The sequence below is a fragment of the Capricornis sumatraensis genome, chromosome 15 (genome assembly GCF_032405125.1).
Source record: "Capricornis sumatraensis isolate serow.1 chromosome 15, serow.2, whole genome shotgun sequence".
Taxonomy (NCBI): Eukaryota; Metazoa; Chordata; class Mammalia; order Artiodactyla; family Bovidae; genus Capricornis; species Capricornis sumatraensis.
Genome location: NC_091083.1, coordinates 23,660,226 through 23,673,980, shown reverse-complemented (window position 1 = coordinate 23,673,980; position 13,755 = coordinate 23,660,226). Strand labels below are relative to the sequence as shown.

The 13,755-nt window shown below is 35.7% G+C and overlaps 1 protein-coding gene across 1 annotated transcript in view; it reads right to left on the bottom strand.

Moving 5' to 3' along the window:
• The window catches only part of MALRD1 (MAM and LDL receptor class A domain containing 1), a 590,849-nt gene extending 584,072 nt beyond the window's left edge, over positions 1-6,777 (bottom strand). Inside the window, exon 1 of the mRNA XM_068987706.1 lies at positions 6,600-6,777. Coding sequence (XP_068843807.1) covers positions 6,600-6,777 — 178 coding nt within the window. The remainder of the gene's footprint in view (positions 1-6,599) is intronic.
• Between the last annotated feature and the right edge of the window lie 6,978 nt (positions 6,778-13,755).

Sequence of the window (13,755 nt, the reverse complement as noted above, 5' to 3'; positions counted from 1 at the left end):
GTTCTCTTTAATAAACAAGGATAATGATGATGTATTCTGAAGTGTTAGAGCTACAAAGTAGCTAAATAAAACATTTTTATTTCTGAATAGTCTCAACAGGGATTCTTTTCATTACAGCATGAATCTAATGAGCATACATTTTTCAACTCATTCTTATTAAAAAGAAGCAATCATGAATGTCTCATAACTGTTGGGTTATTCAAAAAATCCATCAGAAAATTTTCTAAGTACTCATTTTTCTCCCAGTAGAGAACTGGGCATTTTAAGCCATTTGAACAATTTTCCTTGAATTGTGGTTGATTTGCCTTTTATAATCTGCTATGCCACCCATCTACATTCAAATCTGACAGTACATGCTATAGTAAACTCTGTGTGGAGATTTATCTGCTATTATAGCAATGCTGCAGTTGGACTGGATATGGAACAAGGAGGAATGGATGCAGGAATTTATCCAAAGAATCATGTTCCTGAGCTTTCTGAACTTGAGAAACTCATCATTTTGCTTTTAATTTTGTGATACCACAGGTCAAGTGTACTACTGTCAAAAAGAGACTGTCTCTATCTTGTTCTTTGAGGTTGCTTGGAAGACCCGATTATCTTCTGAACTGGCTTCCACCATGCCAGATTCTCTCATTAAAATTTTATTGCAGAGCCATTCAAAAATATGACCATTAACACCGTAATTGGGGAAAATATTTTTAAAAGTATCCTCAAGTGATAGTTAACATAGGGCATGCTTCTGAGAAAATAGAAAATAGAAAAAAATTTAATAGTGGTAATGGAGAAGAAATTGATGCAGAATTCAGGATTAACTTAGTATGAGTAGGTCATCACAATAATGAAGTTCTTAGAAAATAGAAAATATAAGAATTAGGAAATTCTAAAAAGGAGAGGTGGAAGGCATTTATTTCACAGTTTTGCCTGGGCCTATATTAATAATGCACGTTTTTTCCCTCTTGAAAGTTCTATGAGGCAGAGTTGTAGTCTTTCCTTAATAATAAATCCTGCTTTTCTTAGAAATTGTGCCAAGACATACAGAAAATGCGTCATTTTAAGTATATAGCTCTGTGGTAACAAATACATTCACACTAATATGCAACCATCATCACCCTCCAAGTTCACAACTGTTTCATTTCCCCCAACTTTTCATCCTCCCTCCCCTCAGCCCCTCAAAACCACCATTCTGCTTTCTGTCTATAAACTTGACTACTCTAGGTACCTCATAAAAGTGGAATAAAATATTTCTCCTTTTGTGATTGGTTTATTCCACTTAATATAATTGCCCTCAAGGTTCGTCCATGTTGTAGCATGTGTCCGAATGTCCTTCCTTTTTAAATCTGAACAATATTCCATTGTATGTATCTGGTGCTGCTGCTAAGTCGCTTCAGTCGTGTCCCACTCTCTGCGACCCAGGGACGGCAGCCCACCAGACTCCCCGATCCTTGGGATTCTCCAGGCAAGAACACTGGAGTGGGTTGCCAGTTCCTTCTCCAATGCATGAAAGTGAGAAGTGAAAGTGAAGTTGCTCAGTTGTGTCCGACTCTTCACGACCCCATGGACTGCAGCCCACGAGGATCCTCCGTCCATGGGATTTTCCAGGTGAGAGTACTGGAGTGGGTTGCCATTGCTTTCTCCTTGTATGTATCTACCACATCTTATTCATCTGCTGGAGGATACTTGGGTACTACTGACACCTGAACACTATTAATTCTTCCAATCCCTGAATATGAGATGTCTTTGCATTTATTTGGGTCTTCTTTAATTTCTTCCAGCCAACAATTTTTAGATTTCATATCCTTGGCTATGTTTATTCCTAGGTATTTTATTTTGTTTCACACTTTTATGAATGGAATTTTATCTTAATTTCCTTTTTAGATGGTTTATTGTGTACAGAAATGCAGCTAACGTTTTTATATTGATATTGAATCTGGCAGCTTAATTTGTTTCTTTCTTCTAACATTTTTTTCATAGACTTTTTAGGATTTTCTACATTTAAGATCCCATTTTCTGTGAACAGAGATAATTTTTTTGTGTTCATATCCAGTTTTAATGGCTTTAATTTCTTTTTATTGTCTAATTGCTCTGGCTGGGATTTCTAGTACTATGCTGACAGAGGTGATTAAAGAGGGCATCTTATCTTGTTCCAGATCTTAAAGAAAAAGTTTTCAGTCTGTCACCATTGAGTATAATGTTAGCTGTGGATTTTTCATATATAGCCATTAGAGTGTTAAGGTTAATTTCCTTCTAGTCCAAGATTAAGTGTTTTTATCCCATTCCTTTTTGAGAAAAGCAATGTATTTCATAGTCACAAACTTTTACATACATTTTACTGTTTAGAAGATGATTTCCCTCATGTAGATAGTATATAAAAAATTTTCACAAAGAATTATCTCCCTTACCCTCATTTAATTTAAAAATTAATGGCCGGTTCCTGCAAAGGATAAAAATACATTCAAAATATTGCAATTAAATAAAAGTAAATTTTAATTATCCTCAAAAGTAAATTTCCATGAAAGAGTGCTATTATTTGGCTGAGCAATTTGAAACCATTAATTGATTTTATCAGGGAAATGTTTATACTTCACACTGAATTAACTTTAATAGTTTCAATGAGACAAAAATAGGAAAAATCCTAATTCAGAAAGGTATGTGATAGCAAATGGAATAAGAAGTTCCATAGCTCACACCAGAATTATCTAATGTTACTTAGGTTGGAATCTTGTCATATAGTTGCCTTTAATCTCAAGCCATTAAGCACATCTTTGGCAAGAATTTGACACAGATACCATCAGATTTCCAAATCATTATTTTAACTGTAATACTGTTACTCAAGATTAGCAAAATTCAAAGGAATTCTCTGTATCTAATTGTCTGGTGATTCCTACAGAAATACTGACTATGTGTGGCATTTACTCCAACCTGCAGTAGTATTACATGAGTATTATAAAGGTTATATAGCTGCTTATAAACAATTCTCTACTTCAGAGCAGCAGTTTGGCCAAAAGATCTTATCACTTTTCACTGCTGTCTGTAATGGTGAATATGGGACCTTTAATAAAAAGTTATCACTCTTGCATACAGAAAATTCATTTTGCATTCAATGTAGTGGTAAGATAAATACTGTACATGAAAACTCACATTTCACTCTATTAATGTTTATCTTCATATACTTCAATGAACTTCTGCAATTACAATCACTTTTAAAAGTAGTTGACATTTATGTCATCCTACTGAAGAAACAATGTTTGTACTTAATATCATCTGAATAAACACTATCACCTCTCAGATTTTCAGAATGTACCTCTGAGGTAATTTTCACACATTTCACATAACATAGATTTATATGAAGTAAATACCTTTTGAAAAATTCCTAAATCCAAAAAGTTTGCAGAAGAAGTTAGGTAATACTTTAAAACTTTGTGATGTATTTCATCATATCAAAATAAACAAAAGAGACTAAATGGAAGTATTCTTAAGCAAGACATGTAAGTACGAGAGAAATTATATAACTGAATATATTTTTCCATTTTTGAGTCACAGTAAATTTAGCTCTAAACATAAATGTTAAACAGTTAATGTTTAAATGTTAAACAGTTAATATTTAAAAGTTAAGCAGTTAATGTTAAAACTAACTTCAAGTATGCTCAAGTAATTATCTACCAATATTTTCTGGCAGTATTCCAGTAGTAGAGACCCACTGCATGGGATATACCGCAACACTGTATCAATAGTATAGTTTATTATCTTATGGTTCATTTGTTATCTGAATGATAGTAACATAAGTAACATTACTGTTTTGTCGCTCAGTAAAAATAAAACAATAAAGCCTTTGAACATCAAATAATTTTGAATGATTGCTAAAAGAGAAACTATTGCTTAGTTTAATTAAACTAATAAAACTTAATAGAATGAGGCAGACCAGGCAATGGGGTACCGCATGGAGGCAGACAATGTGACATGAGAAACATAATTAAAAAAAAAAAAAAAAACCTAGAGCAGTACCACAACACTTATTTCCCTGGCTCAGGATATTAATAAATTCTAGTAAAGGGAAGTTCTTGTCAACATTAAAAACATTTAATTGCTACACCTAAAAATTATTTTTCTTGCTCAAAATTTATTTGCTCAATATCATGTATACATAATTTATTTCATTCTGAAGATTTAGTCTTTCTAAATTTACTCTCTTAAAAAAATACTGAGTTAAAATAATATGTTCAAATATTCTGAAAATAGGACCATCATGTAAAATAAGAAAGTTTTCAAAAAAGTGTTAATAGAATTAGTTGCATCTGAATTTTAACTATGCCAATTTCATTTTAAAAATTATATTAATCCATTCTCTAGAGCTCACATTATTTGGACTTTAAAGAGGGTCACAGATTGCTTTTTTCCCCAAAAATGTGATTGCTTAAACATCATAATAAAGTTAGCTTTAGAAAAAAAAATATATCTTGTCTGTAAGTTTAGCATTATAAATTTTCAAGAGAAAAACTTCTTTGCTATCATGATTCCTCCACAATATTTCCCCTCTAGTGTGGTATACAAAAGAAATTCATGCTTAAAAGTGATTGTCAATTTTATCTATGGTTATCCCATTTTAAATAAAATACCGAAGTGGAACTTCTCAGAAATGAAAATGAAAAGTGAAAAAGCCAAGGGGTGACTTCCCCAGGGTAACATTTAAAATGAAATCTGTTTATTCGACAGATCTGTTCCTTCATGCTTCTCTCAGTCTGGGTTATTAGAATCTTTCATGCAGCCAGATCTTTCCTGCTCAGCAACTCTCCCCTTCTTTCGCATTAACCTTTTCCTCAAAGCAGAACCACTCATGTTATCAGAGCAATTGTGCTAAAGGAAGCTTCAGAGGGATTATTAATGGAAGGGACTTTGCACTTCTGGTCAAACCAGCCAAGTGGTTTCCCTTTGCTGCTCAAAGAATAGTAATGGCTTCTGCCAGACAGGCCAAAGAAAGGGCAGTGCGTCCACAGGTGGCCTCTCTGGGTAAACTGGACAAATATAAATGAATCCTTCTCTTTCGGTGCAGTTTGTGTTTAATAGTTCCTAACAGAATGATTGTAATCACAAACTGTAGGAGAAAAATCCCTCACCTGTTTCCTTCCAAAGAGAAGATTTCCAGTTTTTCTTGTTTTTGTGGTAACAACTGAATTTACAAATTCCAACAAAGCAAATACGTAGAGCTTTATGTAGGAGAAGATGAAGAATTCTGTAAGCACTAATTAAGATCGTTTCTGAACACAAAACAGAAACTGTTTGAGTAAATTGTTCTAAAATACTAGATTTAGTGCCCCAGGTATCCGAGGGTTACTACAAATCAATAATGGACCCATTTAATTGTATGAAAATGTTGTTTATAAAATGTAGCTGCTTGTAGGAATGGCACTCCTCCCATTGATGAAATGCAGTCTATTTTCAGGATGTGATACTGTAATGGAAACTACAGAAACATACATGTCTTTACCTGTATCTTCCTAAGTGAACTTTTTATTAATGTTATACCAGGAGCATTTTCCTGCCAGGGAGATCAGTTTATCTCATTTTATGACTTCTTACAACAAACTGGAGGTCCAAGATCACACAATTAGTAGATGGCTGACCCAGGATCCAAATCAAGGCCCTGAACTCTCTAAGGCTTCCCCTCTTTCCTCTGCCTTAGAATCAAAGGATATTCATCAGTTATGCTCTGTGTACAACAGGTACCAACTTACGTGGTGGGAGTATCATATAAGCAAAAATAAAACCTCCTCACTCAATCTTAAATTAATATTAAATATTCCTATAACTATATTCCAACTTAAGCTCATAATTTTCATCACCACATTTTAAAACTGCATGACTAAGTTTTTTAAAAATCTTGTTTCACGGATAATAACATTAAACTTACCTTTTTGCATTTCATTCCCTCTTTATACTCAGTAAAAACTGATTCAAAATACATCCCATCAAGAAGAATCTTAGCAATTTGATAACATTTAAGTAGAGTTATTTTTATTTGTGGATCTGTTTCATTAAATTTATTTATTTTTAACTGGAGGATAATTGCTTTGTAATATTGTGTTGCTTTCTGCCACATATCAACATGAATCAACTATAGGTACATGTATTTGCCCTACTTCTTGAAACTCCCTCCTACTCCCGCCATCCTATCCCCACCCCTCTAGAATGTCAGACTACCGGATTTGAGTTACCTGTTATCATACAGCAACATTCCACTGGCTATCTATTTTACATCACCAACTTGATGGACATGAGTTTGAGTAAGCTCCGAGAGTTGGTGATGGACAGGGAGGCCTGGCGCGCTGCAGTCCATGGGGTCACAAAGAGTCAGACACAACTGAGCGACTGACGATGCTTCAATGCCACTCTCTCAATTCATCCCACCCTCACCGTCCCCGCCCTGTGTCCATCAGTCTGCTCTTTATGTCTGAAAAAGAGTCTTTTAGTTTTTGATTGACACTGAAGTCATAGAAATGAACTCTGTGCAGAATCAGGCATCTAGCTGAACTTCCTCAGGCAACTCAGCAGCCCCTGGATTAAAGGTGGACAGGACTTAGAGGACAGAGAGAAATGAAACTTACATTGCCGTTCATCGCTCATGTCACCACACTGATCTGTGAAGTCACACACATTGTCAAGAGGCAAAGAGACCCCATTGTCACACTGAAAAGCTCCGGTTCCTTGCTGAACCAGTACGGAGATGAAAATACAGGAAATCCAAAGGACACACAAAGCTTCATTCTTTGGGAAAGTTAACATTCTGGCAGAGGAGCATCACTTGACATGTCTTTTAGAGATCAGGCAGCTGTCACAGGTGAGTCCATAACTGGAAACATCCTTTTTCTTTCCTCTGTTCTTTGATTTCCAGGTTTACCTCTTATGACTGGAAACTATTGGTAACCATCCACAACTCTTAACAAATGAGTCCAAGGCAGCTCATTTACTCTTTCAAAGGAGTGTCTTTAGAAAATATTTAACTGAACAATTGCATCATTTCTATATCTAGCTAAGCATGTATGTTTATTGCCCTAGTTATACCATGTTCAAACAGTTTAAGCCCTTATAATCATGCTATATCCTGAAAGAAAAAAAAAAGTTTTTTTAAAAAGAACAGGCACATAAATGGGAGGAAAACCACCTCAAAGTTAGAAGCAACATAAAAATGCTCTATATGAATTCCTATGTTTAATCATGTTCATGCAATTCAGAACATTGTCATGAAAATTTATTCAACTCTTTCAGGCCTATTAGAACTGAAATATTAGATTAAATATTAAATATTAGAACTGTTTCATGAGAATGAAATTCTTGTCCTTTATCACTGAATGGAAACTTTGCACTGTTTGTTGAGATAAACTGAAAAACACTGGATTTTAAAAACCGAAGGGACACTGGAGATCCTTATTTTCCAAATTACATTATTTGGACTCAAGAAAGTTAAGGTATATGTATGAGGAAATACAGTAATTTGGTGTTAGAAACTGGAACTCAAATATCCTGCTGCTGAGTGCAGTGTTCTTTCTTCTGTAGTATGTGGATTTTCCTGTTAATTCATCTTAATTTGCTTTTACAAGTGAAACATACAATTTCAGGGTGATATTAACAGTGAACAGTATACTCAAGTTCAGAACAGTTGAACTTCATATTACAAATAATAATTCAGTGAAACTGAAAAATAGAAATCATATGAAGTTGATTATTCAAAATAGTCCTTTATATTTGATTTATTAACAATATATTAAAGTTCTTTCGAACTACTTTTACTTTCTGCAATATAACGTCAAGAGATGAAAACACAAAGACTATATGAAGTGACTGAAGAATGTAAGGTGAAAAGAATCACAGACCAGGGACCAGCAACGTACCTATGCTTTTGAAGAAGATACAAGGAAACCAAGATTTTTCACATATTCAAAGAGAAAAGGCTCGATAAACATATAAAGTTCTACAGTATGATTATTCAGGATTCAAGGAGAAAAATTCATAATTTTGCCCTATTATTAAACACTTCACACAATTTATCATTTCCTCACTCTATGCTTTGTTCTATTTCAAAAATATTTATTCTCCCCACCTCTTCGCTTTGTAAGTGGATTGCCTACTCCTTTCTTTGTACATCTCTTAAATGCTGATTAACCTGATAGTTCCATGTTAGTCCTCCTCTGTGCTCAGATTATATTTTCCAGGCTTTCTCTTCATGCTCATAATTTCAAGTATCATCTACACATTGTTGTCTCCCAAGTCCACATCTGAAGCCCTGACATGACATGCTGAAAGGGAAAGTCACTCAGTCGTGTCCAACTCTTTGCCACCCCATGAACTGTATCCATGAATTCTCCAGGCCAGAATACTGGAGTGGGTAGCCTTTTCCTTCCCCAGGGGATCTTCCCAACCCAGGGATCGAGCCCAGGTCTCCTGCATTGTGGGTAGATTCGTTACCAGCTGAGCCATAAGGAAAGCCCAAGAATACTGGAGTGGGTAGCCTATCCCTTCTCCAGCAGATCTTCTCCACCCAGGAATCAAGCCAGGGTCTCCTGCATTGTAGGCGGATTGTTTACCAACTGAGCTATGAAGGAAGCCCACGATATGACATGCTGCTCAAACCTATATTTTAAGTCTTCTTCCTGAGTATATATACACATACATAAGGCACATAGGCAGACACTGTGACTTCTACACTGGCATCAAAAATTAACCTCATCTTCCTTTCCCCCACCCACCCAACGAGCCTTTACTCCCATATTCTATATTTCAGTGAACAGCACCACCTTGCCAAGCCAGGAACTGATATGTTGGCCCAGGACTACTCTCACCACCTATCCATCAATCATCAAATCTCATGAGTTGAATTCCATATATGTCAAGTGAAGACTCCATCAGTTCTTATCTCAGCAACACCCTGAACCAGATGTCTCCTATCCACAACACATTTTTCTTCTTCAGGCAGAGTGGTCATTTTCAAAGCATAAGCCACTCCTACTTATTTCCATCTAAAATAACTGTAAGTTCCATATGTCCTGGCAGCTCACCTGCTGCAGTTCACTGCTGATTGAATCCTCCTGTGTTCTCCATCACAATTTTGCTGAAGCATGACCCTGGCAGTTTTCTGAACATGCATCTCAAGACTCCAGATTTCAGATCTCCTTCCTATCCCAACCACCAGATGCATACCAATTAGTCTTTAGTTTTGCAATTTTGAAGGCCATCTTTGAAGTATCTTGACTTATTTTCTCATGCTGAATTAAGTTTTGTTCCCAGGTTGTTTCTCATAGTGTTCTGCTCACTAATCTTAAATACTTCTGGGTCTGGTGTGGTCACTGGTGTTTACTTCAGTGATTCCTCCACTAGTCTGTAAGACTAGAGCTGGACTGTGACTTTCTCACTATTGTGTCATGAGTTACTAGCAAGGTCCTGGCAGATAGGTCAGTAAGTAATTCCTTATTGAATGTAACTTAGGAGGGCTTACCATCGTTTCAACTTTTGCTAGGCACATGTAAATAAATGCAAGAGGTGAAGTTTTTAGTGCCACTACATAAAAGGCATATAATTCTTATGTTCAATGTGGCTTTGTTTATTTCTAAATCTTGTGCTGTTTTAAAAGGTCCTTCAGATTTTGAAATTGCAATTTTGTGTTGCACTGGCAATACACTCCACCACCCCCCTACACTGAATAAGTAAAGACATGTATCATGTCAAAACTCATTCCAGATTTTCCTCTTCAAGTAAGGAAGACAAGAGAGAATAGAAATGAGAGAATGTTATAAAGAAGAAAAAAGAATAAGCAGAAGAGTGTAAAAGGCATGAAAGCATAAAAACATTTCAATTTTATATTCTAACTCTGAATTCAGGTCCCTTAACGTTTTATATGATCACTATTTTCCATTTAGAAAAAAAGTTACACATTTTGTTGCTATCATAGCTGTTTATTGCCTAGCTGCAGCTGGGAAACTCCTTTATTAACCGTTACTGTTTACTAAAACTAACATTGCTCTATACTGTTCCAAGTGCCATTCATCATTTAGACAAGAAATGAACTGGAATAGTGGCACCCAAAGTAAATCAGTATAATCCAGTATATAAAGCAAATTTATATTTTGTGGCCAAAAGGTAAATTTATATTCAAATGATAATATATTTAATCACTTTTTCTCTACGTATACCAAAAGAGGTATAAACGGATACTGGTAGCACCCAGGGTTGTTTTTATCTAGTTTACTGAGGAAAAGGACAAGTCTTAGAGATCCAGTGCTCATACACTGGGCTGGGTGCATTATATACACTGTCTCGTTATATCCAAAATATCTTGCATTGTTCCCTAGATCTAAATTTAAAAAATAGTACTCAGTTGTCCAAGATCACATGATTATTAAATGATGGTACATACCTGGATTAGAACTCAAGAGAGATGAGTTCTAAAATTACATAGTCTAAAAAAGGACTATGTAATTTTAATTGGCAATAATTGTTCAATAATTTCATAAGGCAATATAAAGGTGAGATTTCCAAGAAGCAAAGTGACAGAGAATATTCATTTTAGAAAGACATACCATTCTATCTTTTTTAAAAGATTGAGAAGCTACTTTACACTAGACATTGGGGGTGGGGGTTAGGAAGATAGGAGAGACACAATGGGGAAAAAAAAATGACAATGTCCCTAATGTAAAAGAAATTACAACTTGGAAAGGTGATATGAGACATTTATTTTTAAAAATGTACTCACACTGATTCTAATTTTGGCTAAAAAGTAGTAGGTTATACTTTATATTTAAAAAGCAGCATTCGTACTCTTGCCTGGAAACTCCCATGGACGGAGGAGCATGGTGGGCTGCAGTCCATGGAGTCACTAAGATTCAGACACGACCGAGCGACTTCAATTTCACTTTTCACTTTCATGCATTGGAGAAGGAAATGGCAACCCATTCCAGTGTTCTTGCCTGGAGAATCTCAGGGACAGGGGAGCCTGGTGGGCTGCCGTCTGTGGGGTCACACAGAGTCAAACACGACTGACGACAATGTGTGATTCTCAAAATACAAGAAATTTAGATGATGGACAGAGTGGAAATATAAACTGCTTTAAAAATATATAACTGAATCCTGGGCCTATAAATCTCAAATAAAATTCCCAAGAGTTGGAAGAAAAATAGGAAAAAGGAAATAGCATTAACTCAGAGTTTATTACTGAAGAATATTTTAAGGAAAATTTCAGATGAGTTCAAAATAATGACTGAAAGAGGTATAAGATGCGTGAAGAAGGCATGAGAAAGCATTTGCTCTATTACAGATTGAAGTGACTCATAACCCCAATCTCAAAAGATGAACTGAGAAAGGTCATAAAAAGGTTTGGATTTATATAGCATAGGGAAATACAAGTGCTATCACTGCAGAAAGCCAGAGGAAGAATATGCTAGGAAATAAATTCCTGATACCTTCAATAAGGATTCCCATAGGTTATGATCATCCAAATAAGAACTCAGTGAAAAATTAACTGGCAAGTCACAAACAAGCATATATAACTCAGGGCCATCACAAATAATCAAATAAACAAAGGTACAATTACATACCCAAAGTGTCATACATTGGCATTATGTAATAGTGAATAAAAATTATTTATCAAAGATTTTAAAATATTAAATTTTTAAAACAAGCACAAGGAAACAGACTAAGCATGATTTTATAAAAGTGCCCAGGAAAAATATAATCATTCAGAATGAAAGTAAAGTAAATGGTAGAAGCAGGAAGAAAAAAAAATGAATGAAAAATTTAGTGAATTGGAAGATATTTTTTAAAATATACAAAATGATTTTTCACAGAGCTAGAACAAATAATTTCACAATTTGTATGGAAATACAAAAAACCTCAAATAGCCAAAGCAATCTTGAGAAAGAAGAATGGAACTGGAGGAATCAGCCTGCCTGACTTCAGGCTCTACTACAAAGCCACAGTCATCAAGACAGTATGGTACTGGCACAAAGACAGAAATATAGGTCAATGGAACAAAATAGAAAGACCAGAGATAAATCCACGCACCTATGGACACCTTATCTTTGACAAAGGAGGAAAAAATATACAATGGAGAAAGGACAATCTCTTTAACAAATGGTGCTGGGAAAACTGGTCAACCACTTGTAAAAGAATGAAACTAGAACACTTTCTAACACCATACACAAAAATAAACTCAAAATGGATTAAAGATCTAAACATAAGATCAGAAACTATAAAACTCCTAGAGGAGAACATAGGCAAAACACTCTCAGACATAAATCACAGCAGGATCCTCTATGACTCACCTCCCAGAATATTGGAAATAAAAGCAAAAATAAACAAATGAGACCTAATTAAAATTAAAAGCTTCTGCACAACAAAGGAAAATATAAGCAAGGTGAAAAGACAGCCTTCTGAATGGGAGAAAATAGCAGCAAATGAAGCAACTGACCAAGAATTAATCTCAAAAATATACAAGCAACTTATGCAGCTCAATTCCAGAAAAATAAATGACCGAATTAAAAAATAGGCCAAAGAACTAAACAGACACTTCTCCAAAGAAGACATACAGATGGCTAAAAAACACATGAAAAGATGTTCAACGTCACTCATTATCAGAGAAATGCTAATCAAAACCACAATGAGGTACCATTTCACACCAGTCAAAATGGCTGCTATCCAAAAGTCTACAAGCAATAAATGCTGGAGAGGGTGTGGAGAAAAGGGAACTCTCTTACACTATTGGTGGGAGTACAAACTAATGCAGCCACTATGGAGAACAGTGTGGAGATTCCTTTAAAAATTGCAAATAGAACTGCCTTATGACCCAGCAATCCCACTGCTGGGCATACTCACCGAGGAAACCAGAATTGAAAGAGACACATGTACCCCAATGTTCATCGCAGCACTGTTTATAATAGCTGGGACATGGAAGCAACCTAGATGTCCATCAGCAGATGAATGGATAAGAAAGCAGTGGTACATATGCACAATGGAGTATTACTCAGCCATTAAAAATAATACGTTTGAATCAGTTCTAATGAGGTGGATGAAACTGGAGCCTATTATACAGAGTGAAGTAAGCCAGAAAGAAAAACACCAATATAGTATATTAACTGGCACCCCACTCCAGTGCTCTTGCCTGGAAAACCCCATGGATGGAGGAGCCTGGTGGGCTGCAGTCCATGGGGTCACTAAGAGTCAGACAAGACTGAGTGACTTTACTTTCACTTTTCACTTTCATGCTTTGGAGAAGGAAATGCCAACCCACTCCAGTGCTCTTGCCTGGAGAATCCCAGGGACGGGGGAGCCTGGTGGGCTGCCGTCTCTGGGGTCGCACAGAGTCGGACACGACTGAAGTGACTCAGCAGCAGCAGCAGCAGCAGCAACGCATATATATGAATTTAGAAAGATGGTAACGATAACCCTGTATGCGAGACAGCAAGAGACACAGATGTATAGAACAGTCTTCTGGACTCTGTGGGAGAAAGTGAGGGTGGGATGATTTGGGGGAATGGAAATAAATCAATAAATAAATATACAAAATGCACCATAGAGATGTATGCAAATATTTTAAAGTATAGTTTAAGAGCCTGGAACATAGAATCGTAGAATCCAACATATGACTAAATGAAACTTATAAGAGAGATTAAAAATATATATATACGCAGGCAATATTTGAAGTAAAAATTTTCCAGAAAAGAAGGTGATGAACTAGTAACCCTTTTGATTCCTCCAATTGTCTACCACCTGTTC